The 26,178-nt window shown below is 27.9% G+C and overlaps 1 protein-coding gene across 1 annotated transcript; it reads left to right on the top strand.

The window, feature by feature from the left end:
• Positions 1-564: 564 nt before the first annotated feature.
• On the top strand, positions 565-24,221 carry LOC136976366 (disheveled-associated activator of morphogenesis 2-like). Its single transcript, XM_067271613.1, has 25 exons — positions 565-681; positions 13,234-13,455; positions 13,559-13,648; positions 13,770-13,835; positions 13,916-14,004; positions 14,098-14,233; positions 14,317-14,514; positions 17,773-17,987; positions 18,075-18,141; positions 18,437-18,554; positions 18,663-18,795; positions 18,878-19,004; positions 19,096-19,218; positions 19,287-19,464; positions 19,551-19,669; positions 19,756-19,860; positions 19,985-20,185; positions 21,830-21,936; positions 22,028-22,116; positions 22,188-22,402; positions 22,478-22,539; positions 22,631-22,691; positions 23,152-23,283; positions 23,363-23,533; positions 23,878-24,221. Exons 1-25 carry the CDS (start codon positions 661-663, stop codon positions 24,175-24,177), a joined length of 3,345 nt encoding a protein of 1,114 aa, XP_067127714.1. The 5' UTR covers positions 565-660; the 3' UTR covers positions 24,178-24,221.
• The last annotated feature ends 1,957 nt before the right edge of the window (positions 24,222-26,178 follow it).

The following is a 26,178-nucleotide window of genomic DNA, read 5'->3' as shown; positions in this document are numbered from 1 at the left end:
ATAACCTAACAGTAAAATTAACGTTAATTCATCGCAAATTGTCACGAAATAAGTGTATTCTTTTAAATGAATTCATTAATCTTAGAATAACGGAAAATAATCTTGTTTATGATAAAGATGTCAGAAAAACATATTTTTCGAAATTATAATATAATTTTATATTTTAAAAAAATTAAATTTTTGGTTTTATTGTGTAGTGTTTGAAGTAAAACAATGTTTTGGCTCACCATATTTCAGAAAATCTACCATTAAAAATCTATTATTGTACAGTGACGCTTGGTATATATTGAATCAATAAATATCAATATCTTGCTACGCTATACCTTCTAAACTGGTTATTTTCTTTAGTTTACGCTGATATTTAGAGTTTCTAATCAAGTTTAACGTGTATAACCGCGTATAGTAGATGCAACAGGAACCGAAGATAAGTAAGAAAAAACTATGGAGACAGAAAACGGTAACTTATAAGATAACGTGGCCCTTATACAGGTGATGCCGGATTGCCTTATTCGATAAAAGGCATTACCGCTAGAGGTCGCATTCGACCGACAAGGCAGTGTCGTAGTTGAACGACCGAGTAGCATAGCAAGAGCTGGTCGTTCTGTTGATAGAGCAGGTTGTTGTGACGGTGGATCCGCTGCAGAGGATGTTACGGTGATCATGGATACGCTAGGGATAAAGGTAAAACTTGCTTATCTATCAAATAATCGTTTACCAATTATTTTTTGAGATAATACTAATATTCACGAAATTTCGTCTCGAGAATTGTATAATCGATAAGATGTAGCCATAATTAGCTCTCTCTTAAATCTTTGTTGGATGTTAAGTTCTAGAAAGAATGTAATCCAAACGAAAACTGATGTTTTTATTCTGTGTTGAATGTTTTCTGTGTAATCATACTACCTGTAATATCGATTAATGTACTCCTGGGTCAAGTAACACGAACGTTGCCTCATTTACTAAGAAGCATTGAACTATTCTGTGTGATACTACAAAAAGTTTATCGGGTTTCTTTTAATCTAAGTCGAAATCAATTTTGTAAAGGATAAGTTAATTTAAAAGGGAACAGAACTGCTAAAATTGTCCGAAATTGATGGCTGCTGCTTCGAAATTTGATCTCCGCTTTAAAATTTCTAGCCCAAAAAGCAGAAAAATTAAAATTTTAAATATTAAAAATAAATATTTATGATATTTATGAATGATTAATTATAACATGCGACTATAAGTCAATTAGGATATTAGAAGGGATGCTACTTTAAAGGAAGCAATTCTCTCGTAAATTGCAGCGCGCCAATCGATAACTGTAAATCTAAACCAAAATTCGAACTCGGAAATCAATATTTTTATCCTAAACACGCATACAGACATTCGAGAGAATCGTATCGATAAATAATCTGCATGAATATTTCAGAAAGTGAAGCTGCAAGGTCAATCATCCGAAAACAATAGCGAAGAGATTGAACTAAACACCATAAAAACTGTTAATAATCAATTCTCTTATTCTCTCGCCAATAAAATACCGTAAATGCAAATTTATGCAAATATTTTTATGTATTGATTATACTATATTTGTAACATACTCGGATAATCGCTGGTATGTTTTATTTAAACGATTACTGTGTTTACTATAGGAGATTGCGAGTGGCTAAATAAACAAAAAATATGCATAAAAACCATGAATTCTTGATATCTCTTTTGTTAAATACGTTGACCAACAACAATTCGTGATTGTTATGCGTTTATAGCCTTATATTTAACTATACAACTCATTAAGTGTCGATTTTTTAGAAGAAGCCAACACCCAAAGGCAACGTCCTCGACGTAAACAAAGACTGATATGTATTTATAACTAAAACCATTATTGAAAAAAGTTAAAGAAAGATAGATTAAAATCACATCTAAGAACATCCATTCAATTGACTTCGTGCCACTCGCTAGATTGAATCAACCTTCTTTTTTTCTAAACAATAACTTATCATTGCTCAGTTCGGTGAAGCTCAATGAAAGCTCGCTCAACTAGTTACAGATTAACCTACAATTATTTAAGTTATGCTTGGTGTTCCGGGTTCAAATAAATCAAATATTTAGAATCTAGAATTTAAGGTTCCTTCCACTTCTTCGGGTCAAAAGTATCGGGTGTTAACTAGACTAAAACGACGTATTGAAGTAGTGTAAACGTGTATTTTTATCGCTTACACCGTTACAATTTTTGATGACTATAGTTTGATCTGTGACAATGACTTCTTTACACTCTCCACTGTAAAAAAACTAAGAACATTACAGAGCGTAAACATCCAGACACTATTTTAAAATTGATAAAAAAGTATAATTATAACGCTTGGACGATTGAATAAAGACAAAAAACAGGGAGAATCCTACTATATTCAGGTCATTTACAGTTAAGTCGTAAAGACATAGTTGTTGTGGTTCATGTAAGAATTTAATGTTTCATCTTGACAGACCATTAAATTCTCTTGGGATCATTGTTAAAGAGCAAGTTGTATCGATCTACAAAATTTCTCAAAATGATGAATGAGAGAGAGTCAGGGTTCGATTTCTGCAAGAAGATCACGATGATGAACGAAATGGAGTAGTGAGAATATATTTATAATAAATATTATTCAATGTCGACCGTACTGATACTTATTTTTCTAGGCAATTTTTGGCCTGGAGCCAATGCTTCTGCCTTCAAGGTTGGTCATTATAGTTTGGAACTCATCCTGAAATGTTCTAATAAAAAAAAAAAAAAAAAAGAAGAAGAAGGGGTGCACTTGACTCTTTCAGTAGCGGTGATGGAGAAGTTTTAGAATAAATGTCTGCATGTATTAAAAACATATCGAGAAATGGCTCTTTTCGAGAGAACAGAGGATAAAAAAAAAGTAAGAAAATGACTGTAATTTTCTATTCGTTCTGGAAGAAAGCAAATTTTCCGATTTGTTTAAATTCTGTCTGTCTAAAGAAATGGATGAACTTACGTTTAATCGATGAAGATATTAAATTTTATTGTTTTAACGTTATTATTATTTTAATGTCTGAATATAAGCACGAAAATTATTTAAATTTTAAGATATTTTATTCGTTTTATGAATCATTATTACATAAAATTCGTACGCAATAATCATTCGTCAGTTTTATAAAATTTATGATCTGTTATTACGAAAAATCGTGACATAATAATCAATTTTCTAAATTATAATTTTTAATATTATGGCTATTTTTATACATTTTAAAATTTATATTCATTTTCTACACTATTCTTACGTAAATTTGTGATGTAACCATCGTTTTTAATAGTTATTTTGCCAATTTTTTACAACGAATTCGTGAAATTGACGTCATAAATTTTGAAAACTATAATAGTATTATTACGTCACAGTAAAAATCAGTCATATTTCATATTTCTTTGAGATTTCTATTTAACGTTCGAATAAACTTCTCCTTGTGATGTCATACGTAGAAACAATTACTAGCGAATTTCTGTTCTTTCTTCACTCCACCCAATTAACTCGGGAAGATTAGATTGCTCCATTTTATGGCACCACAAAAATATTTTTAAAATCTCTTTTGTTTTTAATTTACAGTTGATTTTTTTGCTACATTTATTTACTGACTTGTACAATTTTTGCAGGTTTTTAAACTCACTCTTTTCCTTTTTACGAGTCGAGTAAAATTTTTAATATATTTTAGCCTGTATGCAGGTTGCATCACTGCGTATTATAACAGCTAGAGTTAGTGTAAAGATATAAAATACTTTTTATGGCGTTAACGTATTGAATATTACTATTAAATAGGTGGAAAGTAAGAGAATTGGTGTCATCTTGTTGATTTATACTAAGCGTGATGGCTCAGATACGCCCCTTCTACATTTCATATCATGGTTACTCCCTGCACTGACCACTTTTGAACTAGCTCTATATATCACAAATGCGACCTTCCAGTGAATAATTCCTTCTTTTTTTAGTATGTAACGCAGGTGAAGGACCTCGAATGTTGTTTTTTTTTTCTGTTTATTTATTTTTTCCCCTATATAAATATATATATCTATACGTTTCTCTCATTTTTTCTTCAGACTTTTCGCTAAATGACAACGTAAAAAAACGTAGTTTTGTGAGCCTCCATGCGGAAATTTAGCTCAATTTGTGAAGTTTGAATCTTTTTATGCCATTTTTAGTGGTGTAAACAAGTTTAATACGTAGGATACGTGTGGGTTTTATCAGTAGGAAATAGCCTAATACATTCCTATCCTTCCTGAATTTCTTGAAAGTCTACGGATTTTTCTTTTATTTGGTATGCATTGTTACTACACCGAATTTCGTTAACCATATTTTGTATTAAAAAAAAAATCGATAGAAATGTTTATAAATTTGATGCGAAACTCGACTCGTAAATTGATTTATTGCTTATTTTTTCAATTATAATCGTAGAATAAGTTTAAATAAAGAATATTTATAACTTATTTATTTGTTAAAGTACAGTATATAGCAACTCACGCGTAATGATATTACGTAAAGTCAAATATTATCGAATTTCAACTCATTGTTTATCTTTGAAGCGTCGCGAACATATATATAAAGATATTTATAAAATGTTTTCAGTGCTTAAAAAATCAGTAAAAGGAGAACAAAAAAAACCCATGCATTTTTATTAAAAAAATTTACAAATTTTATCACAAAATCATGTTAATTTTTACCTCGTGTCCCTACTTCTTAAACATAAATATATATTCATTTAGAATCTCCGTTTGTTTAAAAAGAATATAATTTAAGTCAAGAAACAAAGATTCTATAGAAAAATCTTCGTTTAGCCAATATATTTATGAATGAAGCAAGTGTAATCTGGAAAAAATCTCCTAAAATTGCAAGAACAAAGAAACTCTCTAAAAGTCACGTTTTCTAGCGATGACTGTTTGAGAGAGTCGGCACTTAACTCAAAAGTAGAAGATGCAAGTAGGAAGTAAACCGTACACGACCACGTCCTTCTTAAGTTTTTTTTATATTTGTTATCATCCTTTGCATGTAGAAGTGGTCTGACCGGTGAGTCTGTGCCAGTTCAGATCTTTCACCTTTCTCATCACGTGATTTCTCTAGTATAGCAATATCTTGCATACAGAATAAACGGTAAGTCAGTTATTATACAGTTTTTTTTACCTCTCCGCATCCAAAAGAAAAATCTTCAAATCTCCATAAGTGTGCCACGTGCTATTAAAGGATTTCTCGTCTAAAATGCCTTCCAAATGGTATAATGGTGTTTTCAAATATTGAATTAACCAGTTGAGCACGTATAATATTCATAACTGGGGTGGTTTAATGATAAAATTATTTAAATTTTATTAAAATAATTGCCTATTTAACCTAGATCTGTTTGAATAGATTATACAGTCTGTTTCGCTTTTTTTATGATTGTATAAATCGTAGTTAAATTTTATATGAGGCTTCTTATGCGTTAAAATGTGTTTATCATGAATAAATACATGACACATGTACGTCGTCACTATAACTGATGAAACAGTGTGGTTTTCACCACACCTATTCCACTGATAAGCCCACTATCCATAGAAACAAGCTTTATACCTCATTTCTAAAAGAATAACGGACCAGAAACTAGAATTTTAGCTGAATACGGTTGTTTTTCAGGTAAGTTATTGTTAGATAATGTTCTTTCCTTTGTTAATTCTTAATCTCTTCATCACAAAAGCTGTCGTTTAGTTTGCTTCTATTTACTAAACGTGACTTATATTTTGAGATTTTTTTTATAACATTAACTGTAAGACGAATGCTGTTTTTTGAATAATTTAAGGAAAATATGGATCCTGTAATAGCAATAAATCGTTTTATGACACGATTTTTTTTTATAATTATTTTTAGCTCGTAAAAAGGATAAAGTCGCGACAAAGATTGATGATGATACGTTCAAATATTTTAAATATTAATTATATGAAGTTGAAATTTTATTTTTTCTATATAAATTTACACTTAAAACGAAGCTAACCGCACCTTAGTAAAGAATTTATTACGCTTTATGACGGAAAATTTCGAAAATTGATGTTTCGGGAATAAAGTAAATAAATGTTAATTTTTTAATGAATTATAATTTAATAATTCGAAAAAATGACCTAGAGTATATTTTTTGTCGAGTTTTTTATATATTTACGTTGTAAATTGAATAAAACTAAAACAAGGGCAGAGGAAGAGTCAACGTCCAGGCGTCGACGAGAAATCGGAAAAGAGATAAACAGCCTGCTTTCAGGAAAGAATTATGTAGCCTGTTGCATAGCGGTTACCTATAGCTAAAGGCTTGAGATTTTAATATTCTACTTATCAATGATTTGGGAGTATCAACAAACCCATGGCCTTGTTAACTCATCGAGAACGACCCTTTGTTGACCAAGCGTAACATCTACATATCGAAGTAAATAGAATGTATCCGACATTTTCACCTTTCTTTATCATTTTTCGTAGAAAATCTACGGAAGTGTAGAACAATTTAGGTCATAAATTTTTATTTAACTTAAGAACTTTCTTCTCGATGAAGTTCTTTGCTCTGTAATGAGATTTTAAAGTGGAGTAGGTTGTTTTAAAATGGTTTATTCCTTCCAGAATTTAAATAAATGAGTAAAAGTAACCAGGTAAGTTTTAACTTGTTAAGCAAACTGTAGATTATTCTGTTTCTTACAATTCTAGACTTGGATCAATCAGTAATCAAGTTACAAGCGAGAAATTTGATTTGTAACCGGACTTAACTTTAGTTAGACACTCAGTAAATTATATTAATCAATTATTAATGGCTTTAGCTGTAGTAAAACCTTTCTTTCTGTTAATAAAACTCTAGGTGGAATCCGGAAAAATGTCTAAAAATTATATATTGTAAGCCTATGATTTTAGTTCCACAGTATTGAACTTTATAGTTAGTGAGTAAATGGTACACACACGATGCAATTTTAATTTCTTCAATAAATCTTTCTTCTTTTTTTTAGTCTGAAGGCTTTATAAATGTAACCGAAATGAAGAATACTGATTAAATTTTGTATTGGACAAGAACAATTTCATTAAGGATAAATTAATTAGAAAAATTAAAATGAAAATTTCTCGCATGGGAGACAGAAAAATGTCAAAAATAAAATTTAAATGATTTATAATATTTCTAAGCAGTTAGTTGAATATTCCTATAGGAGAATAAGTTAAATTTGTGTATCTTTTAAGGCAATTTTACAGGAATTTCTTATTTTCTCATTACATTTTTTGGTTCCTAACTTTGATTAGATTTTAAAAATGCCATTTTACTGATCTCTGATATAAATCTTACATAATTAGCTTTGCATATATCAATAATAAATTTTAAAAGTTTGCTTAATTCATAAAGAATTATAATTAAACTCATCTAAGCCATTTTTTAAGCTCTTTCTGCCTCGAGGGCACTATGCATTAAAAACTGCATTTTTTAAAAATTTTAATAAGTTTATTATGATTTTTATCTATAATAAGATTGCTTACGGGTATTTATAGTTTAAATTTTTATTTATGCAGGTTTAAATTTATTAATATAATAGCTAACGAAGCGAAAAAAGTTGTTAAGTTACTTATAACAATGAAAAAACATAGCTGAAAATATAACTAGTTATAAAAATTGCATTATTAATAAATTTAACTAATTTTAGTAACTATAAAAACAATATAAAAGTTATAAATAGTTTATTTTATAGCATTAAATGCACATTTTTATAGTACATTTAAGGTTTTGATAATGTTTCATTGTTTATTATCATTAGTAACACTCAAAAGAGTCGAGTTTAATATAATTTTTGAAAGGAGATAGTGATTAATTCGCTTCACTTCTAACAGAAAACGTGTAATGACATTGCTGACATGATACATTAAGCATATCCAGATCATGCAGAAACGAAACGAAAGCATGAACAAAAACATTAGTACTAGAAAAGAAGTAACAGCTTGATAGAAGAGCTTCATTTTCAGGTAATTTTCTGCTGATGTATTACTGTTTGCATTTATCTTCTTCTCTCATACACGTTTTGAAGGAAATACATTAAAGGAAATTGCTTGGAATGTTTATCTGTTATAAATCCATTATAAATATTGTTATCTTTAATGGGTAAAAAGCATACGAGGATACATATACATATATATATATATATAATTAAATCAAGTTGATGATCGTAAATTTGAGTTTGGCTTTGTGAAATATTGAAACAAAGAGGGAAATGTGTACAAATATAACAATTATTAAACAAATACGAATAAAGACTAATTAATTTAAGAAAGAATAACTTTTGAAACTTCATCAATTATTACTTGCATGTTAGAAAAATGAGTACAGACCAAACACGGTCGTAGCATGAGATGTGGAAACCTACTCAAACTCTTCGCTTATACAATCAATTATCGCTTTGGTAAAGTTTAAAAAAATCATTCTTTCATCAAGGAAAACTCTAATTAATTCATCTTTATTTCACACTTATTCAGTAATTGTTACGTTCATAAATTTCCTGTAAAAATCTCAAGTTTGGTTCTTTGTTTTCAACGCTTCAATTATAAGATACACAACAATTACACAAACTCAAACTAAAATTTCAGATTAGTAGTTTGTTTTCATTTTATAAATATGATACTGTATTAATGTAAATCGAAATCGCATAATTTGATAGTTACCAATATGCTGCGAGGAATTAATGATTAATTCATAAAGCGTTTACCTTGATACAATTTATTCATCTTATTATCTTCTTATCTGTAAACGTTTTTCGTACTTTTGATATTTCTTTAATCATAAGCCGCTTAATCGAGGTCGAGGAATGGTTAAGGGTTTTAAAAAAAATTCGCAAAATAATGCGGTCATTGCAAACTTGTTTAAAAACGACTGTCATGGTTTTGCTTTCCAGCAGGAACCTCATCACTTCTAAAGATAAAAAATAATATATATATATATTTGAGATGTGGAAAATAATTTTTAAACATTTCAATCTCACATTTTCTTCTTCCCATTTCTGATATCACGCCTTACTCTTCGGGGACAAATTCATAATCCCTTGTAGATATACACTAACATTACTCGCGCACGCTATAAATGCGAATTATTTATGAAGAAAAAACAACTACGCAAGTTTATTTTCACTCGAAAATTCAATCCTCTTCACTAAAACGTATTCCCAAACCCATATTTCATCCATTTTCAGTGAAGCCGAAGTCCCCAACAGCCATTCAATACATTTCGTGGATTAACTAGTTGAGCAGCTGCATCACGTAGAACCTAAATTTTGTATGGTTACAAATGTGGCTACGTTAATGGCATTCGATACACAGTTGACTTAATCAGGGGATATTCAATTGATAGATTGGACGAATGCAGGCTTCTCGCCCAGAACAAATCGTCTTTTCAATAGTATTTCGTGCAAGCTGTAGAAGAATAATGGCGTTAAATTATACAAGTTTTAAGCTAAAAATTATTATATTTAATGAAATTTTGTAACCTGTATAATAATAGGTATAATATACTGTTCGTTTCTAATTTATCTATTTTTTTTTTAAGTTTCTACAAGTAATCACCTTACAACTCAACTCTATTTTCATTTTTATCTTCCGTATGATCTAGATATATTTAATTTATTATATTATCCCATTGCCCATTCCCATAATATGAAGATTATGGTAATTTTTATTGTGTAATATTTTGACAATGTAATAATTTTATAAAATTATTCTTCTCCATATGTAACTACGATAACAATAAACAATACCTCTTAAAAATTGTAATTTATTTATTTAAATGCAGTTAAAATAATTGTAGACGATTCCTTTTTAATTCATTATTTATATATAACAAAATTTCATGCATTTATAGCAATAAACTGCAGCATTAACTCGATTTATTAAGTGTTTATATGCATTATATTCACAAAAGATCTAATTTTAAACCGTTTTTCATGACTTAAATTTATTCATTAAAGCAACTATAGGAATAATTTTATTATAATATACGCTATTTAAATCAATTCTAAAAGAGTACTTGAACTCGTAAAATATGTAAATTTGAGTAGTTATAAATATGAATTCATTATATGCAGTTGCATTAACAATACACAGTATATATTATATGCTAACTCCCAATCATCGTTTCTCATCTGTATCACTTTATCAGTTATTATAATATAATTTTTATTCCTTTAATAATAAATTATTAATATTAATAAGCAACTTTATGCAGCTGTAGCAATAATAATAATTATATCTGAAAGCAGGAACTTGGTGAAAACCGCTTTGCGGCCTTCACGAAAACATAAAATTAAATTGTTAAAATCTACAAATGTAGCAATAATTTTATAAAATTTAATGGTTTACACAAGATGGCCCCAAAAATTATTTAAAGTAGCTTATGCAGCCATATATGTAATAAAAATAAAAATATATGGCGATTTAAATGAACCGTAACTAATTTTATGTACTTAGTTTCGGTATAAATAAAAGTGTAGACAAGTGTCTATATAAAATTACAGTGTTATAACAGCTTATAAAATATTCTATCAATCTTCTCTGCTTGTATACATTCTTATTTTTGTGCTATTATGGTAAAAAAAAAGCAAATTTTCTACGCTGAACGTGGTAACTTCCGCTATAAAAAATTGTTGAGAAACAAAGATCACATTGGTTATATAAAATTTACCATTTAGCTACGCTCTGATAACATTTTCCCCCGTTCTGGCTGATTTAATATAATTTATAATAATTTAATAACCCGGAAGCATATGGTTTGGGATTCGAAGACAGTTTAACGAATCGTTGTCTGTCCTTTCTCTATACAAAAAAGGGAAAAGGAATTGTTCCGTTTCCGCAATTCTTTCCGTTTTTTCCCCGTATTTGTTGAATATTTATATATTTTTTCTTTAAATATTTAAAAATAGTACGGTTTATCCTCAGACGTAATCTCTTCTCCCTTCACTTAATGTTCTCGTCCCGTTATCATGGCAACAGAACAAAGGACGGAAGACATCGAAGGAACTGAAGATCGATACTTCTACATATCCGTTCAGTCTAATGAGCATAAATACATTTTTGACAATTATCTTTAGTGTCGAAGACAAGTTTAATCTCGAGAAATTTCAATTTTCGACGTAAATTTTCCATTTTATTTATCGGTTTTCAGTAATTTCGATTCCTCTTCTCTCTGCTCAGCGAAGAAACAACGATACTGTGTGTTGTTTATGAATACGATATTAAAAAATCCGTTTGTCTGTCTGAGCTTCTATCGCCGGAATTTAATACTACAAACGTAAACCTTTAATGATATTTAGATTTTTCATCATTTTAATCAAAAATTATGCTTATTATTATTGCAGTAATTGCTAAGATATATTTTTTATCATTAATTTTTATTGTAAAATATTTTAAAATATTTTTAAATTTAGGAGAAATATGTTTAATATTTAAAGACTAAAAATAATAAATTTAATTTCTTCAATAAAAATAGTTTATTCTTTAAAAGAACATTTTTAAATAAATAAATTGTTTATTTTCTTTAAATTCCATAAAATTAAAATGTATTGAATATTAAAATAAATTAAATAACAATAAAATAATATTTTTATATAAATATTTAAGCAAAAATATTTTAAAAATTTAATTTTTCTAAAATTTTAAAGACATTTAAAAAGATTTTTAAAGACTTTTTAATGTTATTTAGAAATTATTTTATATTTAAACTTCCCTAAGTTAGACACAGAAAGTATTATTATTATTATTATTATTATTATTTTTAAAATATAAATCCTTAGAAAGTTTTTGATTGAAAATTAGTTTTAAAATTCGATTCATTTGCATAATGATAAAATTCCAATAGATTTTTTGATAAAGCAAAATCGACGATCCGACACGTGACTTGATGCAAAGAGTCGGGGATTTAATAGGGAAAAACGGAAAAATCAATTGTCAACATTGAGCCATTGTCATGTAGTTGTTATTGCTACGTCACACACGAAAGTGATTGAATTGATTAAGCACGATATGCACGTGACTTTCGTTGAAACTGACATCATTGTGACGTTTGAGAAAAATGGCCGATCTTACAAATAATAATGGTTCCATTTTTCTGTATGGCATTCTGTCATACTCTGCGGATTTTTGCAGCGTTCTTTTATGATAATCTTCCGTGAGTAAAGAGATTTTTTCCATTGTTTCATGCGTTTTCCCCTCCTACTTTTCTGGAGGTCATTTGCGTCATTCAAAGCAAATGGATCGGCGAATTAAATTTGCGAATTTTGAAAAAAAATAAAAAAATAACGCAAAGTTTGTATTAAGCCGAAGAGAGTAAATGGAAGAATTTTTATGGCGTGATGCATTATATCTGGTGTTAAGTGAGAATTTTATTTAATTAATTCTCTTTTTTTTCGTATCGATTGTTGTTGCTAGGCTTTAGGAAAGATGGAAACGTATTAATCAATAAAAGGCGAAAATGGATTTTAGGTTAGTGTTTCTCGGAAGCTGTTTTCAGGAAATAATGTTCTGACTAGATAAATGCGACTGTTGCTGATCGTTGAAGAGAGACGAGACTTGCAAATCATGATAAAAATTCCTAAATCTATATGTCAAACTTTCTTTCATCCTCTAACAAATATCCTCTTCCTCTTCTGCATCTATTACGTATGAGATTTTTAACACCCTGCAGTTTGCATCTTGTTTCAACTTTGGGGATTATCACGAATTTCTTATCGATCTGTTTGAAGATTTTCGAAACAAATTCTCAATTTCAAACTTGTCATTGTAGCGTATAAAGTACTTTATCACTTCTTACCACAAAGAAAGATTGTTTCATTAAAGCTGGAGGAACATTGAATTCGAAAGAAACAATTAAATACTAAAAATCCTCTTAGTGATTTTGAACTACTAAATACCTCTTCAATAAATAAGGAAACATTTAACTAGTGAAGATCCTTTCATCGAATTTAAAGAATAATATATAAAAGTTTCTTTATTGAATTTGAAGAATCATAAAGATCTCTTCATTAACTGTGACGAACTTTATAATTAATGAAAGTTCCTCTGTTGATCTTGAAGGAAACATTATAAGTCGTTATACTGAATTTAAAGCATAAAGATTCGCAAATGTAAGAATGAATTATACTTATTTTATCATAATATATGCTAATGTAAACAGGAATATAACAATGAACAATATTTCGCTGAACAACGATTGTTTCTTCCATTACTGAACTTTAAAATTATCTTTCAGCAATTGGTTCTGTCAGTTCCCACCACCTGGCCAGCCATGCCAGCAGCCAGAAAGAAGACGAGAATCGGGTTGTGCAGTTGTTTCGGCAGCGACGATCCACCGGAAATTACATATCACGTGGTCGAGAATGGGGGCGTGGTCAGTCTACAACCACACCTTCTGACACCGACTCAACCAATGCCTGATATCGAAGAATTGAATGCCAAATTTGCCGAATTAGTAGTACGTGTTCTATTATGTTAATTAATATAATTGATGCTAATTACTTTTAAATTAATTCATTCAATGCTGGTTTTTTTTTCTATTTTTTTTTTTATGTATATAGGAAGAACTAGATTTAACAGCGGCTAACAAAGAAATTATGTTTAATTTACCTTTGGAGAAGAAATGGCAACTTTACTTAAGCAAAAAAATGGTTAGATTTGTTATATTTTAATATTTTATTCTCAGTGCAAAAATCGATAAAAAACACGAACGTCAATGCCCTCCTTTAGTGGTTCCATCTAGTGGTATAATTCTTAATTATTTTTTCCTAGGAACAAGAAGATCCCTCTGCACATTATCCCGACTACTACATCGAACGTGTTAATGCCATGTCGCATGTAAGTAAACAACAGAAAAAAACACCTTAAGCTTTCAAAACCTTAAATTTATTACTATTTATTTTTCATTCTTCTTACAGTTATTATTCCCGAGAGAAGAAGAAGAATTATCAGTAAGAGTGAAATTATTGGATAACTTGAAAACTGCTCTCAGAACACAACCAAATAGGTAAAAATCAATGTTAAAAACTAGAGGAATCTTTAGAATAATTTAATTTTAAATAATAACCTTAATATTTTTACAATTTTCACTATTTAACAGTTTTGTAACGAGATTTCTAGACCTCGATGGACTTCCTTGCCTGCTAGATTTCTTGAGCAATATGGAATTTAAAACTGCCGAGAGTTCCATCCATACATCACTCATCGGTTGTCTAAAGGCTTTAATGAATAATTCGGTAAGTTATTAAAGGTTTTTCTCTTTTAGAGTCAATTAATTATGCACTTAGCACCTTTTTTTATTATTATTTCTTTTATGTAGAAAGGTCGTGCTCATGTTCTGGCTCATCCGACCGCTATCAACACAATTGCTCAGAGTCTTAGTTCCACTAATATTAAGACTAAAATAGCAGTTTTGGAGATCCTCGGAGCCGTTTGTCTAGTCCCAGGTGGGCATAAAAAAGTTTTGGAAGCTATGCTACATTATCAGAAGTATGCTTCTGAACGGACGCGTTTCCAGGTAAATTACTTATATTGCTTCTAATGAGCGAAAAATTAAAGTAAAATGTACATTATAATTTTGCAATTTTCTTGATGACTCAGGATATTTTTTCTTCAAATCCGAAGTTTAGACTATTTACAAAAATATACATTTTCGAGTCTATCTTTTAATCCTTTAACACCACCACAGAAGTAACAGTTACAATGATTTTTGAAGAAAAACTTCATTAAAAAGGGACATTAATTCGGTAAAAAATTCACAAAGTTAAAAACGATCAAAAGTCAGCCTTTTATTCGAGGATCTGACGTTTTTACATTAAAAACAAACAAGTAAATCTCACCAACTATAATATTGGCTGAGGATTTTATAGTTGGTGAGATTTACTTGTTTGTTTTTAATGTAAAAACGTCAGATCCTCGAATAAAAGGCTGACTTTTGATCGTTTTTAACTTTGTGAATTTTTTACCAAATTAATGTTCCTTTTTAATGAAGTTTTTCTTCAAAAATCATTGTAACTGTTACTTCTGTGGTGGTGTTAAAGGATTAAAAGATAGACTCGAAAATGTATATTTTTGTAAATAGTCTAAACTTCGGATTATAATTTTGTCTTATTTATTCATTTTTATCATTATGATTTATAATATAAAAATAATATAATTTATTTGAATTAATTTACATTATTAATTAAAAAGCCACAATAATAATAATTCATTGAGAATATTATTTAGGAAACCCTCATTAAGAAGAAAATTAAACTTCAGTAAATAGTCTAATGTATAAAGAAGAAAGTTTGTTAGTTTGTTCTTTATGTATTTCGATACAGTTTGAGCACATACACCGAAATTTTTTAGGACCATCCTCTCATCTGGGAGGTTAACTTTGGTGAAATTAACTTCGACCCCTACTCGCAGATGGCCCCCTTTCTATCTGACCAGCGGGATGGTGGTGTTCGAATAGGAAAATTACTTAATAAAAAGTTGCCAGCGAACACAAAATATGTTTTTAGGGTGGTTTCGAGGATGCCGAGTTCAAACACTTGGTCCATTTATCGCGAAATTTGATTGGTTGGACGATTAATATTCACATTCGGCTGGGTATGTGATTATTTTCAATGGTAATGCCAATTTACGACACTGTGTTTACAGAAAACAGGACAGTTTGCTTTACGACCTTTATCCAAAAATCAAAAAGGGCATACACTACACATACTGTATTTCAAATTTATTCAAAATTCTTAGGTTTAATGCTTGAAACTAGGAAGATTGTAAGCAATTCTAATATACAGTATTTTCAATCAGTAAATATTCTGTAAAAATATCAATAGATGAGAATTTGGAACAGTTCAGTCATAAATACAAAATGTGATTATATTTCATTAACTATGAGATATTCCAGACAAGAGAAACAAGCAATTGAGATGAAAGTAATATAGAAGTAGTTTATTATAGAACAAATATTCTATTTACATACAAGTAAATAATATTATGTTTGCTATAGGCTAATGTTCATGATATTTATGATATATTTAATAATTTAATTTAATATAGTTTTTATACTAAAAAATTAAATTCAAATGAATAAAAATAAAGTACATAAATCAATTATTGTGTTTATGACATTATATAAATATTGAGTACATTAAGTCTATGCAGTTTAATGATTAAATATGCTTCCTTGTCTGACAACATTAATACACAATCAATATTTAATTCAATTTATAATTTATTTTATTGATTTCTGTTTATAACTATTAGATATGTCCGGGAAAAAGTAAGAATAACAAAATTTAAAATAAAGACCATATTAAGAGTTTGGTTATCTTATCCTTCCATTCTCATGTTTATCGCCATACTCGGATGATACAGAATGGCGCAATTTCGTTGGTCGAATAGACAGAAATTGATGTTTTTCGATAGAAAATAGTCGTTGACTTCCGCTTGCACGAGAAATTCGAGACATCCAAATTTTTTCTCTTAACCCTAACGCACTCTACCATTCACAGCTATGGCCGGAAGTCTCGTCTTCTTAGGAGTCTCGTCTCACTGCTCACTACTAATATTTTGGTTCTGTAACTATATCTGTATAATACCTCCAAATAAATTTGGCAGAGGATGTCAAAAGTGCTTAAAATGCCCCCAGTCTCAATGTAATTGTAACAAACTCGATCTTATATTTATTTATAGCATTTAATAAATCTCCACTTTACGAAACTCGTTCTTACGGCTAGTACAAATTGTTTATCATGACTATCATAAAATGAATATTTTTATTGGCATCTCCGTATGATATTTCTATAGTTAGAAGTACAGTACACATCGAAGAACGTAGTATCAAATACAGCACTGTGTCTATAAGAAATAGAACGACTCGCTTTACGACATGACGTCAATTAGGATGTATAAAAGAAGTCTACTGTATTATATATTAACTTTTATTTACTACGTACTATTTTTTCATAAACTGTTCTGTGGACTCTATAAATTGTATATAAAACTAAACTTTGTAATTCAGAGATGTATGCCTAATAAGATCAAAATTATTTAGGCATACTGGTACATTATACTTTAAAGCAAAATAGCTATATCTCTATATAAAATAGAATGTCTGTTCTCTTCTCTATATAATTCTAAACCTTTCGGCCGATCTGCATCACATTTTTTATAGCACTCTCCGAGACCCTGCGGAAAATATAGGCTATCATAAAACTTCGACATCCCACTCTCTCCCCTGATTTCATCCCCTATTAACTCCTAAACTCTTTGAACGATCTGTACCAAATTTTTCATAGCTATTCTCTAGGACCCTGCGGAAAATTTAGGTTACTATAAACTCGCACACCCCCATTCCTTTCACGATTTTTTCATTCCTCTTGGCACTTTATGATATTTATAACAATGGTAGGCCTATAGTCTAAAATAACTAAACATATAAGAAGAAAATGATTAGAAATAATTTTTAACGAAATAAATGATAAATATTTTAAAAAATCAATATATAAGAGTTTAAAGAATTACTTTCTAAATATTAATATTTAAATTAATTTATTTAGAATATTCAATAATAATAAAAAAGTTGAGAATTTAGTCAAAAAACCTGCGTCGCCATCTGGTGGTTGAAATTCCAATTAATTTAAAATTTTCTAAATTTAATTATATTATTCTAATTTATAATTAAAACAGTTTATTAATGTTATTAATATTTAAATGACTAGAATTTAATTTCTTTAAAAATTATTTAATGTATATATTACCTTTTTCGTGTTAATGACCTAACCAGACATTAGTCAACTATCTGGATAGCAGCTGTTTCGAATATAAAGATGAAGTTAGCTTGAAAACAGCAATAATGTCTTTTGTTAATGCTATTATTAATTATGGACCCGGAGAAGATCACTTAGAATTCCGTCTACATTTACGTTATGAGTTTTTGATGTTAGGAATCCAACCCGTTATAGATAAAATGAAAGAGCACGAAAATGCCGTTTTAGACAGGTAAATATATATTTTTTTTTTAAATAACTAAAATTTACATAAAGCAATTTTAAAAAATAAATTTGGATATTTTTAAATATTTCTAAGGCACATCGATATTTTTGAAATGGTGAGAAACGAGGACGATAAGGAATTAGCAAGAAGATATGATAAGGTAAAATCAAGGTTTTAATTAGTAAATTATCTCTAAAAACTGTTTCTTAACCTTTAAACACGCCAGAAGATACTAGTGTTATTCGATGTGTCGCGATCTACAGGTTGAAAAGTTGACACTATCAAGATTTAGTGTCGTTATTATTATTATTATTATTAATTTAGAAACATATAAGTTCTTCTGGAAAACTTCTAGAAAAATTGTTATAATACAATAATAATGCTTTATGATTTTTCTGGAATTATTGATATCGATTTTATGTTATTATATATGTAAAAATTTATTATCGAAACAGGTTCATGTAGATACTAGAAGTGCAAGCAGTATGTTTGATGTACTAAAGCGAAAATTGACGCATACTGCAGGTTATCCGCATTTTCTTTCTTTGCTACAGCATTGTCTTCTTAATCCATGTAAGTACTATAATGCAGAACGTAAAAATCACTAGTAGAGAGGATAATATAAATAATATTAATACAATAATACAATTCAGATTTTAATAATTGTATCTGTTTTAACAGTTCAAGGTAGTTCCTATTCTCAATTTTGGCTTCTCTTGGATCGAATCACCCAACAAATTGTCCTTCAGAATCCTAAAGGAATCGATCCTGATTACTCTCCTTTAGATATTAACGTTAAAGAAATTATAGAAATGTAAATAAATCATTTTTATTAAGAATTTTTTAAAATATATTTTTTGTTTTTATACATTTTGTAAATGTATTTTGAAAAATAGGTTAGTGTCGGAAGATGAATTGAAAGCGGCAAAAGAAAAGGCAGCTTCTTTAGAACTAGAAAATAACGAAATAAATTGTATACTTAGCAAAAAAGATCAGCAAATAGATCAATATTTACAAGAGAAGGTGGGGTTAGACGAATAGTTTTATCTCGTTTAATCTAAACAAAATTTCCAGAGAGTTATGGGAATCAGATAACATTGCTTTGTTTTAATAGGAAGACCTACAAGCATCTTTGGATAAGTTAAAAATAAAGCTAGAGAAGGAAACCCTTAATAATTTAGAAGCCAATCAAAAGTTAGCTGAACAAGAATGTCGCATCAATGAACTCACGCAAATGGTGAGAAGAATTTAATCCTCATTTCTTATCAGAAAATTATTTCTAAAATAAATTCATTTCATTTTTAGTTAAAGTCCGCTAGCACAGATTCTAAAGAAGTAGGTAATATCCTTCAAGATAGTAGCATCTCCGATGATGTTAAAGCTGGGATTCATCTTCCTCCCCCAACGCCCCCTCCTTGCGTCCAAACACCCTTATCAGAGAAAGGAAGACCTCTCTTCCTCCTCCTCCTCCTCCACCAGGATTAGGTACTGAATTTATTTATTAACCGAATAAATTCTTTTACAGGAAACACGTAATTATATTAATATGTAAATATTCTTAATTATAAGGTTGTCCTCCCGCACCACCGTCCATGCCTTCTAGATGTAACACCTTGAAATTGCCAAAAAAGGACATTCCTCAACCTTCCACGCCATTAAAGTCTTTTAATTGGTCGAAATTATCCGATGTACGTAAATAAAAATAAATAATTCCAAAATTATACAAATGGCAGCCATTTTAAATATTTTAAAATTACAATTATTTAAATTTTAGGCAAAACTAGAAGGGACCCTTTGGGCCGAATTTGATGTAAGCAAACTTTATAAAGACATAGATTTAGCAGATTTTGATAGATCATTCTCTGCTTATCAAAAACAAGTAAATATAAATTTTAAATATTAATTAATAATTATATAAGGATATAATTATTAAATATTATATTTAATAAATCGATTTTACTTTGTCGAATTATATTTTTTAATGATTTTTTTTTTCTTATTAGACTTTGGGTTCTGTAGAAGACATTCCTTGCATTCTTTCACGTCCAACTCGTTTTACTCGCGAACTTTCAGTCATTGATTGCAGGCGTGCACAAAATTGTACAATTTTATTATCTAAGTTGAGATTATCGAATGATGAATTATGTAAAGCCATTCTCAGCATGGATAGCAAAGATCAATTGGCTAAAGATATGCTCGAACAGGTAAGGAAATTATACGTCGCCTTCAACAAAAATAACAAATTATAGAATCACAATTGAGTTATCACTCTTAATTTTTTTTATTTTATCACTGTTTAAACGAGAAGAAAATTATCACAAAAATTAAATCAAATCGATCCACAATAAACACCAGTAAACATGCAAAGAAATTTAGCTTTTTTTTCTTTTAATTAATTGAATTAACACTTTAAGAAGTCGATCACTTAGTAATACAAAGATTCGTTTTATATTTTATCAAAATGTAGGTGAATTCATAAACAAATTCACATAAATTTCATATAAATAGTCAAAAATTGCTTCAATTGTTACTAAGAATAGAAAAGTCCAAGCAAAGAGAATAACATATCATTAATTAAAATATTAATGAAATTAATGGAATAAATTTACTGTTAAATTTAGTTTTAACTTATAATTGTAGTCAGAAAGAGCAAACAGAATTATTTTAAATTGAAATTATAATTGTAAACATAAAACTTGCAGATTTGTAGTATAGGATTGAGTAATAACTCCGTAAACAACAAATATTCTTATATGGAGGGTAATAATGCATTGCTTTATTGGCATTACTTAATAATCGATGTAATAAATAAATAAACAACTTATTTATTCTTACAGTTATCTTTTAATAAATCGATATTAAGATACATACCATATTTATGTTCTTCACGTATTATATATGATGCAAATTCATGAAATTTACCACAATTTATTAATAAATTTGTTTATAATACTTTATTATATATCAGAAAAATAAATAACTATAGAAAAGTATTTGTCCATTACATTTTCTTACAATAATCCACTGATATAATCATAAATGTATGGAAAGTTTTTCGGAAAAGTTGCCTTCATCGATGTGAAATTATCTTCCATTAACATTCACTATTTTGTTTAAGTGAAATTTTATTCTTTATAAAGTCTAAAAAATAATAATTTCTTAAGAAAACCTATAAAACAAATGCATTTTTTTTTACAATTTAGAATGTCTAATCACTAACCAGTACTCAGTAAAGACATATTTTAATAAAGGAGATAAAATACGTTAAATTGTTTAATATTTTTAACTGGAATATTAATTCCAATTCTATTAAATGCATTTTGATATTAATTTCAATCTTTAAATAATCGTTTTTAAGCGTATTCTAATCATCTGGATAATTGCACGATATCATCTTGAATGATCTAGGTTCAAATCCCTTATAATTTTGTATGGGTGATTGGATTTTGAACGTCATTTTCCATTTCTTATTAATACTGCCTAACCTGATTTAGGCTGGGCTTATCGATAATAGAACAAAAGATCAGCTAATCAGCTACATAACACTTTACGTCACATAACAAAAATCATATTGGGAGTACAGTAGATCAATAGGCACATTCGTATTTTATCTGTGATAATTTTTCATTGTTAAGCATTAATTACTCAGTACTATAAATTAAATATTCTAAATATGTGTCCATACACGATAAAAACGTATAAAATTCACTAATTTAAGTGTTTGATTCTCTCTTTTTTATCGATTTAATTACTGAAAGTTAATCTTTGAAATTTTGCCAACACGTAATAAGATTATCAAAGTGTTTCATAGTACATCATACAGATTTTCGCTTATTTTTTTCCGACAGATATTAAAATTTATGCCAAGTTCCGAAGAAAAAGCTCTATTAGAAGAACATAGCAACGAAATCGAAAATATGGCCAGAGCCGATCGATTTCTTTACGAATTAACTAAGTATAAACACTATATTCGTGTACTTAAAAAAATCATTTCTTAAGCAAATTATTAATTTTATTTATTTAATTGTATTATTTTTTATTGTTAGAATTCCTCGTTATGAGCAACGAATAAGAACACTCTTCTACAAAAAGAAATTTAAAGAAAGAATTGACGATTGTAAACCAAAAATAAATGGTACGAATCTGCGTAAACGTGTGAAAATTACTTAAAAAATTAAATAAAATTTGACCGATTTCTTTTTGTAGCTGTTTTAGAAGCTTGCAAAGAAGTGCAAAGAAGTAAAAAATTGAAAAAATTATTGGAATTAGTTTTGGCATTTGGAAATTACATGAATCGTGGACAGAGAGGAAATGCTTCAGGTTTTCACGTCGCTAGTTTAAACAGAATTGCTGATACTAAATCTAGTATCAACCGCAATGTCACTCTCTTGCATTACATTCTTAAAACTGTCGAAAATAAGGTATGTGAAGATAAAAATTTCATGAAAAACGGTTAGAAAAACCTGTTTCTTACTTATCCATCTTCTGTTGCACAGTTCAAAGATGTATTCCATTTAGAAGAAGATATCCCACATGTTAGAGAAGCTGCTAAAGTTAAGTTAGTAAATTTTATATTATTTTTAAATATTTATATTTCTTTTAAATGATTTTCTAAGATTATTTTAAAAAAAAAATATTCTTTTTTTCAGTTTAACAGAATTATCCAAAGAAATATTAAGTTTAAAAGTCGGTTTGCAAGAAGTTCAAAAGGCAAGATTTTTATTAGTTTTAATTATTTTCAAAGCTTATATTTTAATGACGATTGTTGGATTTTTATCATATTTTTCAATTAGACTCGAAATATAATTTATTACAAAGTAATAAAAAGAAATTATACAAAATTTTGACCATAAAAGTATAAAAAAATCATATAAAAAATTACGATAATTTGAATCAGACATCATTAAAATATACCTTGATTGATTTTTTCTAAGCTCTCAGATAAATTTACTTAATTTAGTGGATTTTTTTGCTGTTTTCTGTATCTAATTTTTGATGTTATGAATTTATCATTAGATAAATGAGTTTTTTACGACAAGAAATGCCTTTATTTTTTTTTATACCTTAATACTTTTATTAATTTCAAAAATCTAGATTAAAATGATTTATCCAGTTCTATAAGTTTATTGTATATATTAATTATTAAACGATATATAAAAATAACATTTAGGAAATGGAATATCATCGTTCTCAACCTCAGTCTTCTGGTGACCAATACGTTCCTGTCATGAAAGAATTCGTTACAATTGCCATTTATCAAATGTCTGAATTAGAAGAAAGCTTTCAAGATATGAATACAAGGGTATTAAATTTTAAATATATAAGTTTATTTGAATTATTTTCCCTTTATTTATTTATTTATTAAATTCTTATCTCGAAAGTATGAACGAGTATTGAGGATTTTTGGTGAAGATGCTTCTCACATGCAAGCTGAAGATTTCTTTACCATTTTTGATACGTTTCTTACATCATTTACTGAAGCTAAACAAGAAAATGAATCTATGAAGAGGAAAAAAGAAGACGAAGAAAAGAGACTTAAACAAGAAGAAGAAGTAAATATATTTTATTCAGTAGTTTAAAAAATTGTATAATTCATACGCGAACCGTCGCATCGCCGTCAACCATGTTATCCGCGGCATCGCATCTATCAAAGATTTATTTATATCTTTTTACCTTTCTTATAATTTTCGAAATGTTTTATAAATATAAAAATAAGAATATTTTTAGATTACGTTACATAAAATCATATAATAAGCGATGCGACGTTGTTTTCGCTACCGTTCGCTTCCTTTTACAATATGGCGTGAAAACACGATGCAGCTAGGAAGGAATTTTCTTTTTACTCTAAAAAAATTTCTGTCGATTAATTACAGCCTAATGTCGTTTAATTTTTCAGCAACGAAAACGCGATAGAAATTCTAAAGAAGAAACAAATTTCTCAAGAAGTAATAGACTTTCCGGTATCCACACCCTGGGAAGAGGATCCGAAAAAGGAGAATTTGACGATCTCATTTCTGCTTTAAGAACAGGAGACGTTTTTGGTGATACTTTTACAAAATATCGTAGGAATCGTAGAAGGAGTAGTGCCCAAAATTCACCAATACATAACCCGGATGTAAATCAGTGGAAGAGTAGAACCTTGGACTGCAACGATAGAGAACGTTGTTACTTCGATGGTCAAAAAGGAAAAGGATGATATCAACTATCACATTGATAGAATGACAATCTATAATTAAAGAAAATAGGAAGAAAAATAAATAAGAAAAAGATAAAAAAAAACATCCCTGTTTTAAGCGATGTAAATAATTTTTGTGTTTGCGGATTTGGAAAAATCAAATTAACTTCTTTGATTTTGAAAATATGATCCTTCAACAACGTCAAAATAGTTTAACTGATGGAAAAATAATAACGATAATACCAAAGTTTTTGATATCCCCTATTTATTAATAAGTCGATAAACATTTGTATACAAGCAAATTTTTCACATTTTTCACCATCATTCTCCAATCTTGTAACAAAGTTACTTTAAGAAAACATAAAGGCATAATTCGACTACAAGTATATTTATCTGTGCATCATTTGTCGCGTGTATAAGATTTAATCTAAATTTTTCTAACTTTTAACCATTAAAAACAACTTTTTTTAAATGAAAAAGTAAGTTTTCTTATGAGATATTTTGAAAAATTAATCATTCTGAAACAATCTTTACATTATTTTTTTTCTTTTATTTAATTTAAAAGTTGATAAATTTCTCATTTAAATTATTTTTTTAAAACTTTTTTTTACTGTTTTACAAGTAAAAGATTTCATTTTTTTAATTCTGTATTTTGTACATTTCTAATGAGTAAAAAACAGAAAAGAGTCATTTATAAAATTTACAATGTTTTTTAGAATTTTAATAAATAATAATAATAATTCTGTTCTACGCCTTTAAATTTAAATAAATTTTTTAAAAATTAATCAAATAAACCAATAAATATTCTTATTTTTAAAATTTTTATATACATTTTAAGCAATTACATACATTTTTTTTAAATCGTTTTATATATCAAAACCCTTCTTAAAAAATAAAGAATTTATGATATAAGTGATAAAGTTTTTAGAATTTTTTTTTTAAATCAATTTTTTAATATATAAAAATTTCAAAGAAAATAATCTAATTATTTATAAATCTTTTACTTTTATAACGAATATTTAATATGGAATTTTTAGCCTTTATCTGCTTCCATCTGCATAAATTTATTCTTAAGGTAACTTTGATGTTAGTTTGCACCTTTAGACAGTTTTGAATGATAGGTGCAATTTGTTGTTGAAGAAATTCTTCAAATAATAGAATTAGATTAAAGAAAATATAGGAAAAATATTATATTAAAATAAAATATATATAAATATATATATATATATATATAGAAAATAATTTGATTATAGTTGTTTAATAATAATTTTAGAATTAAATTACGTAAATTCCTTTTATAAATTAAGGGAAAAAATATATAAATTTTTGATTTTATTTACAATTTTTTAAAATGATTTTTATTCTATTTATAAGAGTTTTTATAAAAAATAAAAATAAATAAAATAAAAATATAAAAAATATATATAAATATTTATATATATATATATATACAAAGAAATAAAAATAAAAATTGTTATATTTTTATTTTTGAAAATTTTTATTATATCAATGGTTTAATTAGTTCCTCGATTGTTTTTATGGAAAAAAAAAAGTCGGAAATTATCATGAAGTTATTTCTTACGATAGAAATTAGATTTTTCTACATCTGCACTCTTTTCGCGAAAGTTTATGAAAATTTGATTAATAAATGTTCTTTTTTTAATTATTTGTATTCATTTATTTCATAGTTTTATCGCCTTTTAAAACGTTTCTAATCTCGTTTTTCGCCTCTCGAAAATGATTTTAAGAAAATTAAAATTGTTTATAAAGTAAATTTTAACATTTTTTCTCCATTTTTTTTATTATTATTTTGTTAATTTCAACGATTTTATCGCGTCGCAACGTTACTTAATGCAATTATAGGCTACTATTGTCGCGTGTAAACGCGTCGCGACGGCGCGACTTAATATATTAAATACTAGAATTTTAATAAAATGTTTAAAATTAAAGTTTGTTTGTTTGTTTTTATTTCGTTTAACAGATAATAAAATAAAATATTTATTTAATTAATTAAATCTTGTT

This window comes from Centruroides vittatus, unplaced genomic scaffold (genome assembly GCF_030686945.1).
Source record: "Centruroides vittatus isolate TY-2023 unplaced genomic scaffold, ASM3068694v2 contig_4, whole genome shotgun sequence".
Lineage (NCBI taxonomy): Eukaryota > Metazoa > Arthropoda > Arachnida > Scorpiones > Buthidae > Centruroides > Centruroides vittatus.
This window is presented reverse-complemented; position numbering and strand designations above follow the sequence as displayed.

What these genes read in the sequence shown, in the direction of transcription:
- LOC136976366 (XM_067271613.1), top strand. Translation starts at nt 661, where the DNA reads ATGGATACGCTAGGGATAAAG. An exon ending in CTGAACGGACGCGTTTCCAG is followed by an intron (nt 14,515 to 17,772) that starts GTAAATTACTTA and finishes TGACCTAACCAG; the next exon opens with ACATTAGTCAACTATCTGGA. An exon ending in ATCAATATTTACAAGAGAAG is followed by an intron (nt 19,005 to 19,095) that starts GTGGGGTTAGAC and finishes TTGTTTTAATAG; the next exon opens with GAAGACCTACAAGCATCTTT.